Raw genomic sequence first — 22,180 nt, 5'->3', positions numbered from 1 at the left:
AGAAAACCTTTGTACATGAGGTAGTGTGGCAGAATGAGAAGCACAGGTTCTAGAATCAAGGTCTTTTGGTGCAGATCCTGGCTCAGCAGCCTGTGACTGTCTAACTTTGGGCACATTATTTCAGCTCTCTGAGCCTAGGCTTCCTCCTGGATAAAATAGGGACAATAGTGCCTGCCCCAAAAGTTGTTGTGTTCAGTAAACTTACGCGGAAAGGCTCAGCACTGCTCCCTGTACGTGATTGGAGCTTAGTGCACGTTCATTCTAGTTGCTTCTTCCCGTCAATGTCTTGAAGCAGACAAACAGCGTGTTTTCTCCACTTTTCAGAGGAGGCTCAGAGAGGTGAGGGGCTAAAATGTCTACTTCTATATAGAAGATGCCAGCCCAAAAATGACTGATCTGTGGGCTTCCCCTGCCTGTCTTCCCACCCCCCAACCTTTTTTTTTTTTTGAGACGGAGTCACTCTGTCACCCAGGCTGTAGTGCAGTGGCATGATCTCGGCTCACTGCAAGTTCTGCCTCGCTGGTTCAAGTGATTCTCCTGCCTCAGCCTCCCAAGTAGCTGGGATTACAGGCACGTGCCACCACACCCAGCTAATTTTTGTATTTTTAGTAGACACGGGGTTTTGCCATGTTGACCAGGCTGGTCTTGGACTCCTGACCTCAGGTGATCCGCCCGCCTCGGCCTCCCAAAGTGCTGGGATTACAGGCGTGAGTCACCGTGCCCGGCCTTAATATTTCTTTTCTTTTTTTTTTTTTTTTCTGTCCCCCTGAACCTAGAGCTTAGGTTCATGGTGTCTTCTTACTCCCTGTTCTACCATTTTGGAGAAAATCAGTGCAGAGAGGTCTGTTTCCTCAATCCACAAAGGCAAGGGTTGGACTCTGGCCAACAGCGCCCCCTTCATCCCCAGCAGGCATCAGAGCCACAGCTATCTTCCTTTGTTCTGGGTGCCAGCTTGCTGCCCTGTCCCAACACTTCAGCAGGGGTCAGTGGGTTAGAATGAAGGAGAGGGGTGACCCATCCAGGAGTCAGGACAGGGGCTTGGGGTTCCCACACAGCACTCACCACTTGGGGCTGCAGGGGCCAGCTCCCCTTGTCTCTGGCATTCACCTTTGAAATTAAAGTTTGAGACTGACGTTCTCCTAGCTCTGATATTATATATATATATTTTAGGGTCACTTGAGAAGGAAAACAAATCCCCAGATATGACACCTGCTTGGTACTGTACATGCAGAAAAGGGCACCCCCTCCCTTCCATGAGCTTTCTCCACATGCTTAGAGATTGCCGAGTTGGGCGGAGGGTCTGGTTGTGCCAAAGCCTGGGCGATCCAACCCTGGGGCACAAGGTCTTCGGCCAGGTGGAGCCACGTCTACGGAATCTTTTTTTTGGACACACTGTCCCTTTAATTCTCAGATAATCCTAAGAAGGAGGTGGCAATTATTATTTCAGCAGATGAGGAAATCAAGGCACGGAAAAGTACTATGACTTGTCCCAAATCACACAGTGGTTAATCAGGGGTATAGGTCGGCTGGGAGCAGTGGCTCGTGCCTGTAATACTAGCACTTCAGGAGGCCAAGGCAGGTGGATCACCTGAGGTCAGGAGTTCAAGACCGGCCTGGCCAACATGGTGAAACCCCACCTCTACTAAAAATACAAAAAATTAGCCGAGTGCAGTGGCACGTGCCTGTAATCCCAGCTACTATGGAGGCGGAGGCAGGAGAATCACTTGAACCCAAGAGGCAAATGTTGCAATGAGCCAAGATCGTGCCACGGTGCTCCACCTGGGCTACAGAGCGAGACTTCATCTCAAAAACAAAAAAACAACAACAACAAAAATCAGGGATGTAGGCTCTGCTCAGGTCTGTGTGGCTTCCTCTCTCCAGGACACCAAGCTGAACCCCATCCCTAGGCCCCCACCCCTTTCCCAACATCTGAGAACTGAGAAAGCAGATCAAATATTCTATTGCTATGTGTCCTTCAGGCCCTGTAGCAGCCTGGGGAACAGTCATAAGGACCTCAGTACTTGGATGTAAGACAAATTTTGTTCATTTGTTCATTCGTTTGTTCTTGAGACAGGGTCTTGGTCCGTCGCCCAGGCCAGAGTGCAGTTGCGTGATCATGGCTCACTTCAGCCTTGACTTCCCAGGCTCAGGTGATCCTCTCACTTCAGCCTCCTGGTTAGCTGGGACTATCGGCATCTGCCACCAAGCCTGGCTAAACTTTTTATTTTTTGTAGAGAGGGGGTTTCACCATGTTGCCCAAGCTGGTCTCAACCTCCCGGGCTTAAATGATCTCCTGCCTTGGCCTCTGGAAGTGTTGGGATTCCAGGCATGAGCCACCACGCCCGGCCATAAGACAAAGTTTTGTCTTTGAGTCCACCTGGTGTTCACCTGGCTAAGATATGTGTCTTGCTTTCTTTCTGTAGTTGATTTCCTTCCCACCACTGCCCAGCCCACCAAGAAGTCCACCCCCAAGAAGAGAGTGTGCCGGTTACCCAGGCCAGCGACCCAGAAAGGTGAGTTCCCTGTCTCTCTGCACCCTCAGAAACAAGGCAGACGTCCTCTCGCCCTCCCTCCCTCCCCTCCTTTCTTCCCCAGGCACTTTCCAAGTGTTAACTCTAGAGCCTATCTCCCTGGCCCAAGCTAGGGTCAGAAAGGATGCTGAGTGTGACAGCAACTCACAGTCTCATGGGAGACAGACTCGTAAACTGCTACTGGACAAAGCTTAATGGAGGCGATCTCCACCCGCACACCTGCACACAAATGTCCACAGCTTCATTATTCATACTAGCCAAAAGTAGAAACTACCCAAACATCCACCAGCTAATGAATAGATTAACAAAATATGGTATATTTATTATCGTGGAATATTGTTTGGTCATAATAAAGAATAAAGTGAAAGAAGCCAGTCACAAAACTCCATATACTATATGATTCCATGATTATGGAATATTCAGCATATCACCCTCTATAGAGACAGAATGTAGATTGGTGGCTACCTAAGGCTGGGGGCTTGGGAAAGAAATGGGGAGTGATTCCTAATGGATATAAGGTTTCTTTTTAAGGGAATTTAAATGTTCTAAAATTACATTATGGAAATGGTTGCACAACTCCATGACATTGTACACTTTAAACAAGGGGACTTTATATGTAAATTATAACTCAATAAAGCTGTTAACAAACAAAAAATCTACTCAAGGGGCCAGCACTTTAAACTTTTCCAGTTTTGGCCAGATGTGGTGGCTCACACCTGTAATCCCAGCACTTTGGGAGGCCAAGATTGGCAAATCACCTTGAGCTCAGGAGTTAGAGGCCAGCCTGGGCAACATGGTGAAAGTCTGTCTCTATGAAAATATTAAAAAATTAGCTGGGCGTGGTGACACATGCCTGTAGTCCCAGCTATTCAGGAGGCTGAGGTGGATGCCTTGAGCCTGGGAGGTGGAGATTGAAGGGAGCCAAGATCCTGCCACTGCACTCCAGCCTGGGTGATAGAGCCAGACCCTGTTTCAAAAAAAAGGTTTCCAGTTTTAATACCTAACAGAGGACCCAATACATAGTATGTGCTTGTTCATGAATACATGCTTGTTTGCAAATGAACACATTTGCTTCTCTATGCTACACCAGACACCTCAGCTGGAGTGTATGCACATACACACACACACAGACACACATGCCCACGCACACGCTTTCCTTAAACCCATCAGCCCAAACGTGTTTCTGGAAAAATACTGACCTCAGCCCAGCAAAAGCCACTGGTGACAAACAGAAAGTGCCATCTGCTGCTACCCAGAGAACAAACCACAAGCAGCCCCAGGAACACTGCCTCACACTGCTCAGTTTGCTTTGTCTTAAAAGTTTTAAGTACCAGAAATTATCGAGGAGGGTACTGAATAGGATCTGGGAGACCGGGGTGGCAAGCTGCCATCACATGAGGTTACAGTAAAAAGAAAATCAGAACCAATGTACAGAAGAGTAAAGTCTTAAGGAGCTTAAGAGTGACCTTATTTTATAAAGTCCCATGCCCTGACCCCTTCACCTAGATGATTTCAGGCAAACTACAATAAAAAGGATATAAAATGCAAATACAATAGAGCCACTAAGATGAGGGTGCAAGAACTGGTTGTGTACTACGGCTCTGGAGAACCCAGCAACATCAGTTTAAACAAAGGGAAGACCCCAAGTTGTATGGCACCCCAACCCCGGTGATAGAAAGAAACAACCTGGCACAAAAGAAGAAACCTTCATCCTGGTGCTAAATTCTAGGAGCCATCTGCCCCATTCATCTTCATGTAAGGACAGCTGAATGATGGCACACTCAGCCACACTTTTATAAATAATGGCAAAAACAAAGAGCTTCAGATTTCTTGCAGAATTTCTTTTCTTTCTTTCTTTTCTTTTTCTTTTTTTCTTTTTTTTTTTTTGAAACGGAGTCTCACTCTATTGCCCAGGCTGGAGTGCATTGGTGTGATCTCAGCTCACTGCAACCTCCGCCTCCCAGGTTCAAGTGATTCTCCCGCCTCAGCCTCTGGAGTAGGTGGGATTACAGGTGCCCACCACCAAGCTTGGCTAATTTTGTATTTTTAGTAGAGGCAGGGTTTTACCATGTTGGCCAAGTTGGTCTTGAACTCCTGACTTCAGGTGATCCACCTGCCTTGGCCTCCCAAAGTGCTGGGATTACAGGCGTGAGCCACTGTGTCTGGCCTCTTGCATTGTTTCTTGTACCAACCCTCAGTAAAATCCCATGGCAAAATGCATACCAAACATTAATAGGTTATTAAGAATAACCCGGATGTGTGTGAAGGTGGCCAAGTGGAGTGGGGCTAAGGATGGGTATGGGGAAAGTAGGTGGATGTTACACTGAGGAGAGCGGCCCTGGGTCAGTGTAGCCTAGTGACAAGTCAGACAGGCCTAGGTCTGAATCTCTGTCTACTACTACCTGTACTATGAGACATTGAATATGATTCAGCCTCTATGAACCTCTGTTTCCTTGTCTGTAAAACAGGGATGCAGGATTAAATGAGATGCAATTATACACCAGGCACTAAGAGCTTGTGGGGCATCCACACAGACCTCAAAGCCTGTTATCATGAATAAAACCCATAGGGCCACTAAGAAGGCTTAGGGCTGTTTCTGAGACAACACCCTTAGGTGCTGGGGACCATTTCTAAACCACGGACTCAGGAGCAGAGTGCGAATCCAGAGCTCAGGAGACCCTGAGGCCCCAGCAAGATGAGGAAGGCTGGGCTGGGGGTGTCGCTGGTGTGGATCTGTCGAACAGCCCCTTACTCAAGCATGTTATTTGTGGCAGCAGCTTTTCCTGGAGAGTCACATTTTGGATGGGAGACAATGCTTCAGAGGAGACCTATAGCTACATCGCTGGCCTCCACAGTGGTCTCAACCATGACCTCTTCTCAGGAAGGAGCCCTGCTGCCCTGTACATCCCTGTGACCTGTACCCACCTCCATTACAGTTTTTAAAAACTTAGTTGAGCCAGGTGCAGTGGCTCACGCCTGTAATCCCAGCACTTTGGGAGGCGGTAGGGGAGGGGTGCGGATCACCTGAGGTCAGGAGTTCGAGACCAACCTGACCAACATGGCAAAACCCTGTCTCTACTAAAAACACAAAAATTAGCCAGGCATTGTGGTGGGCACCTGTAATCCCAGCCACTCGGGAGGCTGAGGCAGGAGAACTGCTTGAACCCAGGAGGCAGCGGTTGCAGTGAGCCAAGATCAAGCCATTGCACTCCAGCCTGGGTGACAGAGCAAGACTCCATCTCAAAAAAACAAAAAAACAAAAACAAAACCTTAGTTGAGATATAATTTGCATACTGCAAAGTTCACCCACTTTAAGCATACAAACTCAATGATTTTGGGTGAATTTACCAAGTTGTGCAATCATTACCATAATCTAGTTTTAGAAGGTTTCCATCACCCCAGTAAGATTCCCGGTGCTTGTTCACAGCTCATCCCCGTTCCCAGCCCCTGGCAGCCACTAGTCTACCGTCTGCCTTTGCAGATTTGCCTCTCAGGGACATTTCGTAGAAGTGAAATCGCACACCATGGGCTCTTTCCTGCTTGACTTCTTTCACTTAGCACCATGTTTTGAGGTTCATCCAGGTTGGGGGAACAAATAGGAGGTGAGAGGGAGCCCAGCAGATGCCCTCAGCATCTCAGAGGGGCCACTCATCCAGCCTCCCACCCAGTGTGTGAATCTCTTCTCCACATCCCAGCCATCCAGCCTTGGCTTGTTCCCCTCCAGCGACAGTGGGCTCCCTCCCGTGTAGCAGCCTCCTCCCTTCCCTCCCACACCTTTCATGCCCTCATGCAGCTGAGGTGGGACCCACAGGGGGTTGGAACTCGAAGGATCTGTGTCCACACCCTGGTCCTGCATTTTAGTAGCTGGGTGACCTTGGGCATATAATTTAACCTTTTTGAATCTTGTTTTTTTTTTGAACTGTGAAATGAGATAAAAATAATGGCAAGCTGGGTGCAGTGGCTCACTCCTATAGTCCCAGCACTTTGGGAGGCCAAGGCAGGCAGATCATGTAAGGTCAGCAGTTCGAGACCAGCCTGGCCAACATGGTGAGACCCATCTCTACTAAAAATACAAAAATTAGCCAGTTATGGTGGCGGGTGCCTGTAATCCCAGCTACTAAGGAGGCTGAGGCAGGAGAATCACTTGAACCCAGGAGGTGGAGGTTTCGGTGAGCCCAGATCTTGCCATTGCATTCCAGCCTGGGCAACAAGAGCAAAACTCTGTCTCAAAAAATAAAATAAATAAATACAAATAAAAAAATGCCAATACTTTTCTTCCTCACAAGATGGGAGTTTGTATTTAGTATGTACTTAGCACATACGTATTCAGTAAAAATTCTCTCTCTTCCTTGACATCCACAATGCTTTCTGATTTTCCAAACCTCAAGCCCAAATCTGCAGCCTTGCCCTTTCACCCATGGGCCCTGGCTCTGCCCCTCAGCTACTCACGGGACCAGCCACAGGGGCCTGAAGGGTGTCAGAGAGGATTTGGGGCATTGATAGTGTAAAGTGTGCTGCTTAAATAGCACACAAAATGGACAAAGGAACAGATAGTCAACTCAGAAGAAAAATCATACAAGTTCCCAATATATGAAAATAGGCCAAAGGTCATAAGTAATGAGGGAATTTAAGTGAAATAACATTTTCTCCCACTTGACAGCAAAAAGTAAAACATTTTGATGATATCAATGGTCAGCAGGGTGCACTATTGGTGGGTGGGGACGGAAGTCAGTGCCACATTTTAGGGAGGCATTTGACAGTATCTGTCACAATTTAAAATGGGCAAAGTCTGTGGTTTAGTAGCTCCCGTTCTCAGTATTTACCTCAGGAAGGCATCTTTGTAAGGAAATACACACGATGTTTTCTGCAGAGTTATTTGTAAAAGTAAAACACAGGAAACGACAAAAAATGCCCACTGATGACGAGTAACTCATGATACATCTATACTGTCAGATGTTACTCTGCTGGAAAAAAGAACACATTGATTAAGTGAAGGAAAAAAGGCACGTTGAAAAAGTGAAGGTACAAAAGAACAATTTGTACAGTATAATCTGCTGTATATATTTTAAAATACTATATGTATTTAAGGCCAGGCATGGTAGCTCACACCTGTAATCCCAGCACTTTGGGAGGCCAAGGCGGGTGGATCACTTGAGGCCAGGAGATCAAGACCATCCTGGCCAACATAGTGAAACCCCATCTCTACTAAAAATACAAAAATTAGCCGGGCATGATGGTGAGCGCCTGTAATCCCAGCTACTTGAAAGGCTGAGGCAGGAGAATCACTTGAATCCCCAGAAGGCGGAGGTTGCAGTGAGCCAAGATTGTGCCACTGCGCTCCAGCCTGGGTGACAGAGTGAGATTCTGTGTCAAAACAAACAAAGAAACAAACAAATACACCCTATATGTATCTATAAAAATTACATAGGCATGGAAAGAGAAAGTTACTAAATTATCAATGGTGATTAATTCTGTGAAGGAGCAAAGATGTCAGGGAGCACTCTAATCCTATATTTAAATTTCTTACAATGAAAATATATTCAGCTATTTCTTGTGAAATTAAAAGTTTTAAACATAAATAGTAAAAGACTCATTACCAGGAATAAAAATTATCTACCTCTTAAAAATTTGGATGTGATACATGAAATTTTATATATAAAATGATTTCAATGATGTTTAAAGTGATTACAAAGACTAGACGATGACCGGACATGGTAGCTCACGCCTGTAATTCCATCACTTTGGGAGGCCAAGGTGGGTGGATTGCTTGGGGCCAGGAGTTTGAGACCAGCCTGGCCAACATGGTAAAACCCTGTCTCTTCTAAAGATACAAAAATTAGCCAGGCATGGTGGCACATGCCTGTAATCCCAGCTACTCGGGAGGCTAAGAACGAGAATCGCTTGAACCCAGGAGGCGGAGGTTGCAGTGAGCTGAGAACACGCCACTGCACTCCAGCCTGGGTGACAGAGCAAAACTCTGTCCAAAAAAAAAAAAAAGACTTGAGGAAGAATACATTATATCAAAATGCAAATAGTGGTATTCTCTGGGAGGTGGGACTTCCAGTTGATTTTTTTCCTCCTTGTATTTTTCTGCGTGTCTTATGCAGAACAATGTTCAGTGTTGAACACATGTCACGTGTGTTTTTTCCAGGCCCACTTTGTAGCCCCATCACCCTCGGCCTGCTGGTGGCTGGCGTTCTGGTTCTGCTGGTTTCCCTGGGAGTGGCCATCCACCTGTACTGTGAGTTGTCTCCTCTTGGGTCATCGGGTGTCCCTGTTTGCTGTTTGAAGTGTTCCTGGGATACTTTCTTCTCTAGGGGAGCAGAGCAGGTGGCAGCCTGGTGGAATGTGCCTCAGAGAACCTATGGTATTTCCGGAGGTCGTTCTTGACCTGGGGCTACGCAGCCAAAACCAAAGACCACCCTGTCCCTGGAGTCAGACAAACCTGGGTTTGAGTGCAATGTGGCTATTTCCCGATCCAGTACCCTGGTCTCTCTGAGCCTTGGCTGCCTCAGATGGGCGTAGGATATTACCTACCTCCCAGAGTTGCTGCTTGTAAATTCCTGCCCCAAATGCCTGGCACCCGGCATGTGTCAGTAAGTGGGAACTCATGTGAGCAGTTGAGACCAAAGCCCAGTGCCCAGAAAAGATTGCCTATGAGGTTTGTGTTGCATTGCTGAAAGCTAGAAATCCTCCCTACGCCACCGATATTGATGAGGCTGTCGGAAACTCAGAAATGACTGCTGCTCCCAGCCACCCCAGAGACGGGACTGTCTCCTTCTATGGCCCCCACCCCAAGCTCTGCATAGCACTGGGTTCACAAGAAAGACGGGGAGCCGGAGGAGAGGCGCATGGCTGCCCTAGAGCCCAGAGCCCAAAGTCTACCCTGGTTCTTCAGCTCACCTGTGCCACTTCGAGCAAGCCCCTTCCCCTCTTTGTGCTTCTATAAAATGGGCAGGTGGGACAGCAGGGGCATGAACTAGATCAGTGGCTCTTAAATTTTGTAGGTCACAGACCCCTTTGAACATACAATGAAAATAATGGACCTCTCCCCACAGAAATGTACCCAGGTGCATACTTTTGCCTACAAATTCTTCCCCACAAAGGGGTCAATGTACCCCATTCTAAGAACCCCATAAATTTCAGTGGCTTGCAAACTCTTTTGATCAAGGAAGGACCTCATTGGTAAAATATTTTGAAGCACATTTAGTAATATGCATAAAATATTAAATAAGCGAATACAGCAGCAGTTGGCTGGATTTACTTATTTAATATATTATGTGTGTTATGTTATTAAATGTATGTTATTAAATATGCTTCAAAAATAAAAAGTAAGCTGGATATAGGGGCAAGTGCCCATACTCAAGAGGCTGAGGAGGGAGGATCACTTGAGCCCAGGAGTTCAAGTCTAGCCTAGACAACATAGTAAGACCACATTCCTAAAAAATAAAAATAAAAAGTAATAAAGGCTGAGATACAAATGTAAATAGATATGCTTTTATTTTCCTCCTAACTCCCAATGGGAAATCTCACCCTGTGAGTGCACTTGCCCAAGCCTGAGACTGCCTGTGTGTGGGAACTTTCGTGTCTGACCTGCTGTGAAGGGCGAGCAGGTGTGTTTAAAGACACAGACTCTGCGGCTGATTAATTGAGTTTGAATTCCAGCTTTCCCACTTACTAGCTGCATGACTTTGGGCATGTTATCCGGTAACTCACTCACTCTGTGTCTCAGTTGCTCCACATATTAAATGGAGATCTTAAAAGTAGTATCCAACTCAGGTTTTCAGTGAGCATTAAGGGGATTAAAATGTGTAAAGTGTTTGGGCCAAGGTCTGGGACCAGGGAGGTGGGCTGAGGTATCACCTGCCCCTGTGACCATCCTACCTGGCCTCTGGGGCTCAGTGCGGTGACCCACAGCCCACACTGACTGGCGCCCTTGCTTTCCTCTTCCAGGCCGGCGGAGGAGAGCCCGGCTTCGTTTCATCAAACAGTAAGTGTGTGACCTGGGCGTGGCCCTGGGTTCCTCAGCCCCAGCTGCAGTTTGCAGCCTCTATCTGCAGCAAGGAGCCAAAGTCAGACCTCGTCTTCCAAAGATCATAGACTCGGCCAGACATGGTAGCACACACCTGTAGTCCCAACTACTCAGGAGGCTGAAGCAGGAGGATCACTTGAGCCCAGGAGTTCAAGGCTGCAGTGAGCTATGATAGTACCACTGCACTCCAGCCTGGGCAACAGAGCGAGACCCCATCTAAAAAAAAAGTCACACACTGTATAAATAGATGGGATGATAGAATTCAGGAACCGAAGAGATAACCTAAACAAACAAACAAACAAAAACCTGACCAATAACTTAAATGTATTTCAAGAACATTCTTAGCTCTCCTGAGGAGAGCAATCAGGCTTTGCATGCACAGAATACTACAGGGTATCCCAAACTCATCCCTTCTGTTATTTCATCCCACCTACTATTTCATCCCCCCTATTATTTCATCCCCTTGGTTCTGTGTGAGATAAGGGGTTATCACCCTCATTTTACAGATAAATGGAGAGACTACTGGAATCGGATTTGAAGACCAGCCTCTTCCACCAGCCATTGCTTTCCTTCCCTAGGAGCTGCCTTTGTCCCACCTGCTGCCCTCCACCCCATCTGGGTCCCAGGAGTTGGCAGAGTCACATTAAACTCTTGGGACCCACTGAGCTGAGAAAGCTCCTATACTTTCCCTGGGCTGGGCTGGGACCTTTAGTGGTGGCCATTTAACCACCACTTTTGCAAGTTGCTTTGCCCTGGTAGGGCAGTGACATTATGTACTTGGTCTTTCATGAGGCTGTTGGAAGCCATCGTGGGCCGGGGCAGCATTCTTGCATTTGATTTTTGTTCCTCAAAACAGAGACTGTTTCACATCTGCTTATCCAGTTAATTACATTTGATCCTCAGAGCAACCCTCTCTATATAGAAATGTTTGGGGGAGCAAAAGTACATACCTCTAAATTGAAGAGGGCAACAGGGTCTCTTGCTCGAGAGCTCTGGCTTTAGGCGGAGACAGAGCTGGGTTTGAATCTGCCAGTCACCAACCATGTGACAGTCAGCGAGTCACTTTACCTCGGTAAGCCTCGGATTTCTCGTCTGTAAAATGAGCTAACAGTGCCAATCTCACGGTCAGTGTGAGGACTCTCTGGGGTATTATCCTTAAAGCATGTGGCCCCAGGCCCCTGGAGTCAGAGCACAAACTCAAGTCACTTCAGTGAATTCAACTCTGCAAGTGCAACAACGGACAAATAAAATGTACTTTTAAATACTCTAAAATTGTAAATAGCCACATACATCCATATTATGATATGCTCTGCATTGTCGTACACATTATATTTATATCGAGAGTTGCTTAGACATGCCTGCTGGATTTTATGGGCAATTTTCAATGATATTTTAATTGTGTACAATTTTCACCTTGTGTGTTGGATTTAGATGCTGCCCCCTACCCAAGAGATAATAACTTGAGTATAGCTGTCTCAGGCCAGACCTCTAGAAAGTTCCATTCAAGGCCGCATGCAGTGGCTCACTCCTGTAATCCCAGCACTTTGGGAGGCCAAGGTGGGCAGATCGCCTGAAGTCAGGAGTTTGAGACCAGCCTAGCCAACATGGTGAAACCCCATCTCTACTAAAAATACAAAAAATTAACTGGGCGTGGTGGCAGGCACCTGTAATCCCAGGTACTCGGGAGGCTGAGGCAAGAGAATCACTTGAACCCAGGAGGCAGAGGTTGCAATGAGAAGAGATCGCGCCATTCCGCTGCAGCCTGGGCAACGAGAGTGAAACTCTATCTCAAAAAGAAAAAGTTCCACTCAAAATCTCTCCCATGGTGACCTTTCATGTAAAATAAGTCCCTCTCTGGGTACTAACTGTGGTCTGGGTCTGTCCCCATCCCTTCATTTTAGCTTGCTCCCTAGTGATCTGATGCCAGTTTTGGGGGTGCTGGATGCAGGACCTCATGCTTTCGCAAGCCCAGGATCAGCTTGAGGCAGGGAAGGGGCACTGGGTGGTCATGGGGGGACCCTGAGCCCTCCTCACTCTCTTCGTTTCAAACAGATACTCTTTTCTATTGTCTGGGTTTACACTTACCTGTAACATGTCATTTGAACAAAAGGGTTTGTGACTTTTAAAAAGTTTGAAAAGCACCTCTGGTTTTCCTCTCATGATCCAGGCACGGAGGAAGTAGCCCCTGGTGCTCACAGATCTGAGTTGCGATTTGAGGTACTTGTTCCCCAGCCTCTAACTGTCCTTAGAAAATCATCCCATCTGCAGGTTAATTTCTTCTGGCCCCTTGATATAAATGTGTGATTCTCTTAGATTATCTTAGAGGTACTACAGGAAGTAATGCAATTCAAAGCCACGGTTCTTTGAGCTGCAGTTTTGTTTTGTTTTGTTTGTTTTTTAGCCTTAACAATCTTTTTAATGACTAACATGGGCCCTAGAAACATACTAACAAAAAACTCTCGGCCCCAGGCCACTTGGAGTAGAACTCTGCATTCTCATTTGCCATTTGTCTCTGTTACAGGAAATTCAATATCGTTTGCCTGAAAATACGTGGTTTCACAACTTGCTGTTGTTTTCAGGTTTTACAAATGAGCAGAGAATACAGTTTTGGTGTCCTGCTACAAAAAGACATTGGTCAGTAACGAGCACGATGTGGAAAAAGGAGAGAGGGGACACATTCAACCCTGGAGAGTTCACTGGCTGCTGAAGCTGCCTGCTTTTCACTGCTGCAAGGCCTTTCTGTGTGTGATGTGCATGGGAGCAACTTGTTCGTGGGCCATCGGGAATACTAGGGAGAAGGCTTCATTGCCCCCAGGGCACTTCACAGAGTGTGCTGGAGGACTGAGTAAGAAATGCCGCCCATGCCACCGCTTCCAGCTCCTGAGCCTTCCCTGAGCTGGGACCTACAGTGGTGGCTGTTCAGCCACCATCTTTGCAAGTTGCTTTGCCCTGGTAGGGCAGTAACATTGGGTCCTGGGTCTTTCATGGGGTGATGCTGGGCTGGCTCCCTCTTGGTCTTCCCAGGCTGGGGCTGATCTTCCTCACAGAGAGGCCAGGAGCAGGTTGGGAATGAGGCTTGCTGAGAGGGGCTGTCCAGTTCCCAGAAGCCATGTCAGTCTCTGAGGGCTTCCTTTGGAGCTGGGAACTTGCAGGTTTGAGGATAGGAGTTCACTTCGTCTTCCACTTGTAAGTTTCTCAGCTCCCATTTCTACTCTCCCATGGCTTAATTCTTCTTTCATTTTCTGCTCTTTTTATACAAATGTCTTAGTTGTACAAATAAAGTCCCAGGTTAAAGATAACAAACGGCTCCTGTGACATAAATGTGTAGAAGCCCATCTACAGCAAAGACATCAATGCTCAGTGGAACAGAAACCATAAGGATAAAATTTGTACATCCTCCTGTTAACCTGAGATCCTCATTTGCCCAACATTATAGGTGTAGAGAGTCCTAGAGAGGCTAGGAAGTGCCCAGGGCACCCAGAGCCAGGCTTCAGGTGCCTCGGGCCCATCTCCCGGCCCACTCCCAAGCTGAACTAGCACTTGTTCATTTCTACCATGGGATGAACCCCAGGGATCCCTGGCCTCAAGTCAGGCACCAAAGAGAAGGTAGGAGGCATGAGGGGTTCTGTCACATGTCCCTTCATTTTCTTATTGACTCTTAGCCTTAACTGTTGGACAAGGAAAAAGCAAGGAGAAAGTGCTGAGTAGGAGTGGAGAGTGGAGAGCAGGACCTTGTCCCTGGGTTTGAAAAAGTGCATGAATCCCATCTTAGCCACCCCCTACCTGAGCTTTAGCAGCCTAGGAGCTATTGCACCATAAAACACTGCAACCTGAGGCTGCATTAACAGAAGTACCATGTCCAGGGCCAAGGAGAATCCCATCTCACCTGCTTTTCCTGGCCAGCTCAAAGAAGGACATTGACAAATCAGGTTATGTTCAGAGACCTGTGGCAGCCACAGAATGTAAGAAATGTTACAAAAAAACAGGAAAGGAAAGACAACCTGGGGAGGGGTAGTGTGGCCTTCTCCGGGCATCTGGGGTGCGGTTGCAGCAGAACGAGGTGTGGTGGGTGGAGTTAGAAGGGCATAGATGCAGTGTTACTGGAAGGAGGGCCTTAAGTGTAAGTTGTCCAAGTCCTTGGCGTTTTGAACAAAGAATTGGACAAAACACACAAAGTCATAAAGGAATAAAAGCAGCAAAAGCAGGAATTTATTGAAGTGAGAAAGCACTCCCCAGGGTGGAAGTGGGCCCTAAGCAGGCGGCCCATGGTCCCAATTGCAAGGTTTTCTGGGTTTTAAGTACCCCTTTTGAGGTCCCTGTCGGCTACCCCTTATCTAGATGAAGGATTTGGTCCGTGGCTAATGAAAGGCTGAGGTGAATTGACGCCCTATGTGGATGAAGGGATGGCCCAATGGCCTGTGGTCAGTCCAGGGCAGTCTCCCTTTCCGTCTGAGATAAGGTGGAAGCGGGAGGGTTGTAGAGAGAGTAGCCTTTGATCCTTGGTTACTCAGTGTGGGGAGATGGGGTTTTTCCTTTTGGTTTACGTTAATTGGTCTTAGATGCCCTGCCCCCAGACCCAGGTGTTTTCCTTTTGATCCAGCTTTGAGAAATCAGCACAAATTGGCCTCAAGATTCCCTGCCCCCAGATGTAGGTGTTTCTCCTTGATTCAGCACGAATTGGCCTTAGATTCCCTGCCCCCAGAACCTAGTCTCCCGCCTCAGCAGGAGGTGCTCAAAAGAAGCAAAAGCTCTGCCTATCAGCTCTGAGGACAAGGGACAGGCTGTCTTCCAAGGCTGAGGAGAGGGGTGAAAGAATTGGGGTCAGCTGGACCACACTCCTCTAGGGTTCATGTTTCAGGTGGGCTCCTCATCCGGGCCATCACAAATAAATAAGAGACTAAGGCCTGCAGTGCACGCGGTCTGCCCTCTTGAAGGCTCACACCCAGTGCGCAGCGGAAGTAAGAACAGGCCGCAAGGTCCCTTGTCCCACTGCAGGCTTTGAAATTTGACCGTCTCCCTGCTGCTGTCTTTGCAATTGCATGTACTTGTTTGCAAGTTCTCATGGGGCTGGGCTGGGGGCAGGGGTGGTTTGCGCTCCTCTGTCAGTTTTCTGTGCAGCAGGCACCTGCCAAAGCGGGTTCAGCTCTGGCTGCCCAGGGAGCTAGAGCAGGCTAGGCTGCCAATGGCAGGGGCTGTGGTGAGAAGGTCTGCACCCAGCACCTGACTTTTGTTTTGAAGAAGGAACTGAGCTACTACATTCTATAGGGCCGTTATGATGAAATATGCCCCCCAAACTCCATCCAGCTGTCTTTTGACTACCAATTCCACTGTTGGTATTTATCTAAAAGAAATACATCAAAAAGTGGCATGCACAAAGAAATACTCATCGGATTGTTCCTTCTAGCGCTGCTTACTAGCTAAAAATGGGAAATAATCCAAATGTTCATCAAAAGGGACTGGTCAGATAAATTCAGATACAGTCTAATAAGGGGGTTTAGGCAGCTACTAAGGAATGAGCTAGATCCATATATGCTGGTATCAAATGATGGTTATGGTAAATGCATGTATTTTTAAAACATCTGTATAGATTATTCTTAATACAATACATGGTGCAATATGTGGTCACTGTTAAATTCAAGCACAGAAGAAAACAAGCAAAACAAATATATGTTGTTAGAAGTTAGGATACAGTTACCCTTAGTCCAGTGGTGGGTTATTAGGAGGGAGCATGAGGTTTGAAGGTGAGCGTTTCTGCTTCTCAGTCTGGGAGTCACTTGTATGAGTGTGTTTCATTAGAAAAAGTCATCAAGCTGTACACTTGGACATGTTGACTTTATAGCTATGGATATAGATGTAAAGTCTACTTCAAGAAAGAGAGTTTTTTAAATCCAAGTACAGAACATTGTAGAAATGTGTAAACTTGGTATTTGGAAGTTTCTTCAGCCAGCACATGGGATGACAGCTCACGCCTGTAATCCCAGTACTTTGTAATCCCACACTGAATGATCACTTGAGCTCAGGAGTTTTGAGAGCAGCCTAGGCAACACTGCAAGACCTTGACTCTACAAGAAAATTTAAAAATTTTCCAGGGCACGGTGGTGCTTGCCTGTAGTCCCAGCTATTAGGGAGGATGAGGTGGGAGGATCTCCTGAGCCCAGGAGTTTGAGACTGCAGTGAGCTGTGATCATGCCACTGCACTCCAGCCTGGGCAACAGAGCGAGACCTTGTCTCAAAAATAAATTTTTTCTGAAAAAAGTTTCCTGTTTTTTTCTTCCCATATTTTTTAAAACGTAAAATTGAAATCTTGTGAATATAATACATAACATAGAGAATATAGAAAATTAAATCTTCTAATATTGTTCTGCAGATTTGATCTTTCTTCTCTAATAATAAATCACGGCCTCTGGGTATATTTGTTTGGATATGTACAGGAAAAGGTCTGTAAGGATTTACTCTCAGCTGTTAATGGCAGTTACTCTGGGGAATTTTCACTTCTGCTTTCTACAGTTCCTTGTGTGAATTTTTACATCATGTATCACTTTTGTAGTTGGGGAAAAAGCAATTAAAAGTTTGGAAAAAAGAACCTCTGGCCATTGTTATAATAAGAAATTGGAATCAACACAAATATCCACCAATGAAAGATTTATTCATAAATTTTAAAAATCTGAACCATGGAAATCATGGTGAGGCAGGTCTGAGGTGGCCAGACAGCACAGTCTGGGTCTTTACCAGCTGCAGACTTTGGGCGAGCTACATTTCCAATGCATTTACTTGTCTGGAAGTTCATATGGGGCTGGGCTAGTGGCAGGGGTGGTCTGCACTCCAGCAACCTTAGGTGAGCCTGGGTTCTCTGCCCTGAAGGAGAACATCTATAGTACTTCCCTTTCTGTGTTTTTCTGTGGACCTTAATGGGTCTGGGAGCAGCACTGGTGTTCCCCCCTCCCCCCATCCCCTTCCTCTCAGTGGGAAGTAGCCTGCAGGTGTGGAGCCCACCAGGGCCTGTTCAAAAGAAGAAAGGGGTCCTACACCACCCCATCCCTTTCATCCTTACTCATCCCCTCCCCCGCCCCGCAGTTTGTGTCTCTACCTGTAGGAAGTGGGCAACTTGTTTTCAGAAAGAGATCCCCGACCCCGCGTGGGCTGCAATGCTGATCCGAATCTATCACCCAGTCAAAGGGAAAGACAGAAAGAGCCCTGTCTTCAGAGGCCTTCCAAGGTTGTGGAGCGCAAAAGATATTTCCTCTGTCGCTTCTTGGGAAACCTCCTTCAATGCGTCACTGACACTCCTGGAGCACCGTGAGTCACTGGTTCCTGGAGGCCTTCCAGTTACATAACTCACACAGAAGGAAACCATATTCCCCAGCCCCGCATCGGTTTGAGATTCACAGAAATATGCATGACACGTGTGATTCCTGTAAAGCTGAAAGCAGAGGCACTGAAAAAGGCACTTACATCCTGCACAGTACTGTTGGCTCTCCTGGATCCTGTTTTTCCTGTTAGTTTACTGCCTTTCACATGCGAGTACCCTTTTAAGAGCTTTGCTTAGACTTCTAAATTTGAGAGGAAACCATGTCCATTCCTTTAGGTAATTTTGTTGTTGTTTGAGACAGGGTCTTGCTCTGTCCCCAGGGTGGAGTGCAGTGGCGCACTCATGGCTCACTGCAACCTCTGTCTCCCGGGCTCAAGCGATGCTCCCACCTCGGCCTCCTGAGTACCTGGGACTATGGGCATGCACTACCACACCTGGCTAATTTTTTATATTTCTGGTGGAGACGGGGTTTCCCCATGTCGCCCAGGCTGGTCTTGAAATCCTGGGCTCAAGCAATCCATCCGCCTCGGCCTCCCAAAGTGCTGGGATTACAGGAATGAGCCACAGCACCTGGCCTTTTCATGCATTTTTAATTGTAGACCATTTCCACTCCTGTGCCCATTTATGACTGAACTAATACCCACAACTCCGCACTCAATTCTCCTCTTCCTTGAGGGGTGGGGTGTGTGTGTGTACAGTGCTCTGTTGCCCAGGCTAGTGTGCAGTGGCGCCGTCATGGCTCACTGCAGCCTTGACCTCCCTGACTCAAGCGAGTAGCTGGGACTACAGGTGTGCACCAGCATGCCCACTTATTTTTTTATTTTTTATTTTTAGTAGAGATGAGGTCTCGCTATGTTGCCCAGGCTGGTCCAAATTCCTGAGCTCAAGCAATCCTCCTACCTTAGCCTCCCAAACTGTTGGGATTACAGGCATGAGCCACCATGCCCAATCCCTTAAGTTTCTTCATGTCAGTTCAAATCTATTTGGGGAAACTTCTGTGTGCTCAGCCCGCCCTGTGCTGGGACTAGGGGTGCAGCATAGCCAGGATAGACACAGTTGGGTCCCCAGGGCTCGCAGTCTTGCTTAGAGCCTCTAGGCCTCAGTTCCTCCCTACTAGCTCAGGGACAAGGCCTGTGGGGGTCCTCTGGCTCTTTCCTGCCAGCTGTACAAGTCAGTCCTAAGCCTGAGGCCAGAATTGAAATGAATGAATGAACAAAGCAAAAGGCTCAGATAGAAGGTCCTTAGGCCCCCACAAACTGGGAGCACAGCCCAGCACCTCCCCTGCTGGCTCCCCCGCCCACCCAGTGTGCCGAGATTGTGCCATTGCACTCCAGCCTGGGCAACAGAACAAGACTCCGTCTCAAAAAAGGAAAAAAAAACAATGATTTGCCAGCCTGGGCAACAAAGCAAGACCCTGTCTCTACCAAAGAAATAGCCAGGCATGGTGGTACATGCCTACAGTCCCAGCTACTTGGAAGGCTGAGACCATAGGGTCACTTTAGTCCAGAAGTTTGAGGTTACAGCAAAGGTACTTAAGGAGTACCTTTCTGTACTCCTTAAGGCTGTGAGGACCACTCAGGATGTTTACTCTGCCAAGTACAATGGACAATCCCCTTAGAGAACCAAGTTCAACAACTCAGATCTCAATCAGGCACGTGTTTCAGGCACTAAAGATTTGGCTCAGAAGCTGTCCCTAACCCCACAGGTTTTCATTCTCATGGCCAGGGGGACACAGTCCCAAGGCTGGTGCTTGCGTGGCTCCAAGAGTGAGTGGCCTCAGTGCCTCACTGGCTGCAGCCTCGTGCCAGCCCTGGACAGACCAGAGAAAGACCCGGGTGATGCCAACACAAGCAGAGGGCATGGATTGCCTTCTCAAAAAAGTTGTGTTTGTCTGGGAGTGGAGTTCACAGCCTCTCACAGATTTGTGGAGGTCTCTGCGGTTGGGTGAGGGCAAAGTTACGAGGGGAAGATGTGAGGTGGTGTTGGCAGAGGGGTGGAGGCCCCTCTTCCCCACACACCCCTCCCCAGCACCCCTTCAGCATCCTGCAAGCCTGAAGCTGCCTGCTGGGCCAGGCCTGCTGTCTGGGCAAGCCCAGGCCAGGTAAAAGGGAGGCCATGACTCCCACCCCTCCACCCTCACCTCAGCCTCAGCCAAGTTTGGGGGACATGGGGAGGGGAGAGCAACAGTAAATGTGATCAGCACAAAAAGTGGGCCTGACTTCAGATCACGAAGGCTCTAGCTGGGCTAGGGCAGAAGATGGAGCTTGGGTTGACCCCCTTCTATCCGAGTACCTACACTGCAGCCACACTGATGCTTCTGGTTTGGGAACAGGAAGGTAGGGCAGCTTCCACAAGACAAGCAGACTTTGGCTGAAGTTCTTTTGTGGGCCCTGCTCAAAGCCCACCTCCCTAGAAACTCAGAAAGCCAAGTCGGGTGGTCTACCTTGTGGTGTAGGGTAAGAGGAAGGAGAGAAGAAAGGGTCACAGGGGCTCAGACAAGAGCCAGTGCTCACTCTGGCAGTTCCATCTTCCTCCCTCAGGAAGTCCTCCAGCCCCACCCAGCACAGAAAAGAGCTTATCAATGGGATAAGTAATACTGTCGAGCTTTTATCTGCGTAATTTCGGAGTGTGCCTGTGTGTGCTTCTGTGTGTGGCAGGCAATCAATTTGGTGGGAAGGGTGCAGGGGAATGTTTGCCTTTTTTTCTTTTTTTTTGAGACAGAATCTCGCTCTGTTGCCCAGGTTGGAGTGCAGTGGCATGATCTTGGCTCACTGCAACCTCCGCCTCCTGGATTCAAGCGATTCTCCTGCCTCAGTCTCCTGAGTAGCTGGGATTACAGGCATGCGCCATCATGCCTCCCTAATTTTTGTATTTTTTAGTAGAGATGGGGTTTCACCATGTTGGTCAGGCTGGTCTCGAACTCCTGACCTCATGATCCTCCCGTCTCGGCCTCCCAAAGTGCTGAGATTTCAGGCGTGAGCCACCGTGCCTGGCCTGGAACATTTGTCTTATACATTTTTCCTAGTCATTGTGACATACAAGGCTCTTCAATGGACAACTATCCCACATTTGAGCCTGGTCAGATGCTCCTGATGGTAAATCCAAACCTCCCCACCCTCTCCCCTGCACTGCTTTTAATATCCAAGCTCAGTTAAGACCTTTGTGTGTATCTGTGTCTAAGAGAGGAAGACTGATTCACATGTTCTCATTTCTTCTGCTATGACGTCTACACCAAAATATTTTTCATAGCATGAGTTATGACCCTGACATGGTTAAGCATACATCTTCCAGAAAAATAATAATCTGTCATTTGCATACAAATGTCACTTGAGTAAGTGAAAATGTAAAACAGCGATGGTGCCCACTGCGGAAAGCTTGGGGCCAAGGGCACGCAGGTGTTGCTGATGCTGTGATAAGCGCTGCAGCCTCGTGGAAAACAGGGGGGCACCATCTAGTAGCGTTTAACGTGAATCAGGGACTGTCACTCAGCACTCCTGGGAATTAGTCCCCAGGAAAGTAGAAGCATCATTGCATCAGAATAAATACACAAAGATGATTCTATCAATATCGTTTGGGAAAAATAAAAATGGGAAACAATCCCAGGTTAATCAATAGGGAATCATTTAATAAGTTACTGTCTAGCTACACCCAAAAATATCATGTAGCCATCAAAAGAATGACTTAAAAAGAATGATTTGGCCAGGCACGGTGGCTCATACCTGTAATCCCAGCACTTTAGGAGGCCGAGGTGGGCAGATCACGAGGTCAGGAGTTACAGACCAGCCTGGCCAATATGGTGAAACCCCATCTCTACTAAAAATACAAAAGTTAGTCAGGCATGGTGGTGGGTGCCTGTAATCCCAGCTACTCAGGAGGCTGAGGCAGGAGAATCGCTTGAACTCAGGAGATGGAGGTTGCAGTGTGCCGAGATTGTGCCATTGCACTCCAGCCTGGGCAACAGAGCAAGACTCTGTCTCAAAAAAGGAAAAAAAACCAATGATTTGCCAGCCTGGGCAACAAAGCAAGACCCTGTCTCTACCAAAGAAATAGCCAGGCATGGTGGTACATGCCTACAGTCCCAGCTACTTGGAAGGCTGAGGCCATAGGGTCACTTTAGTCCAGAAGTTTGAGGTTACAGCAAGCCACTGCATTCCAGTCTGGGCAACAGAGCAAGGCTCTGTCCCCACTGCCCCCCAAGAAAAGGAAGGAAGGAAGGAAGGAAAAAGGAAAGGAAAGGAAAGGAAAGGAAAGGAAAGGAAGAAGGAAGGAAGGAAGGAAGGAAGGAAGGAAGGAAGAAAAGGAAAGGAA

At 47.6% G+C, this 22,180-nt stretch overlaps 1 protein-coding gene across 4 annotated transcripts in view; it reads left to right on the top strand.

Annotated features, from left to right (window-relative positions):
* CD8B (CD8 subunit beta) overlaps positions 1-22,180 on the top strand; it is a 49,603-nt gene that overhangs the window by 6,418 nt on the left and 21,005 nt on the right. Inside the window, exons 3-7 of one of the 4 annotated variants that reach the window (XM_017857573.1) lie at positions 2,424-2,513; positions 8,683-8,772; positions 10,485-10,521; positions 12,731-12,780; positions 13,143-13,862. In XM_017857573.1, coding sequence (XP_017713062.1) covers positions 2,424-2,513; positions 8,683-8,772; positions 10,485-10,521; positions 12,731-12,767 — 254 coding nt within the window. In that variant the 3' untranslated portion in view covers positions 12,768-12,780; positions 13,143-13,862. Of the gene's footprint in view, positions 1-2,423; positions 2,514-8,682; positions 8,773-10,484; positions 10,522-12,730; positions 12,781-13,142; positions 13,863-22,180 lie in introns of those variants that run through there. The other 3 variants (XM_017857574.1, XM_017857575.1, XM_017857576.1) reach the window with 3 other exon arrangements.

Source organism: Rhinopithecus bieti, unplaced genomic scaffold, assembly GCF_001698545.2.
Source record: "Rhinopithecus bieti isolate Rb0 unplaced genomic scaffold, ASM169854v2 scaffold_46389, whole genome shotgun sequence".
NCBI lineage: Eukaryota > Metazoa > Chordata > Mammalia > Primates > Cercopithecidae > Rhinopithecus > Rhinopithecus bieti.
This window is presented reverse-complemented; position numbering and strand designations above follow the sequence as displayed.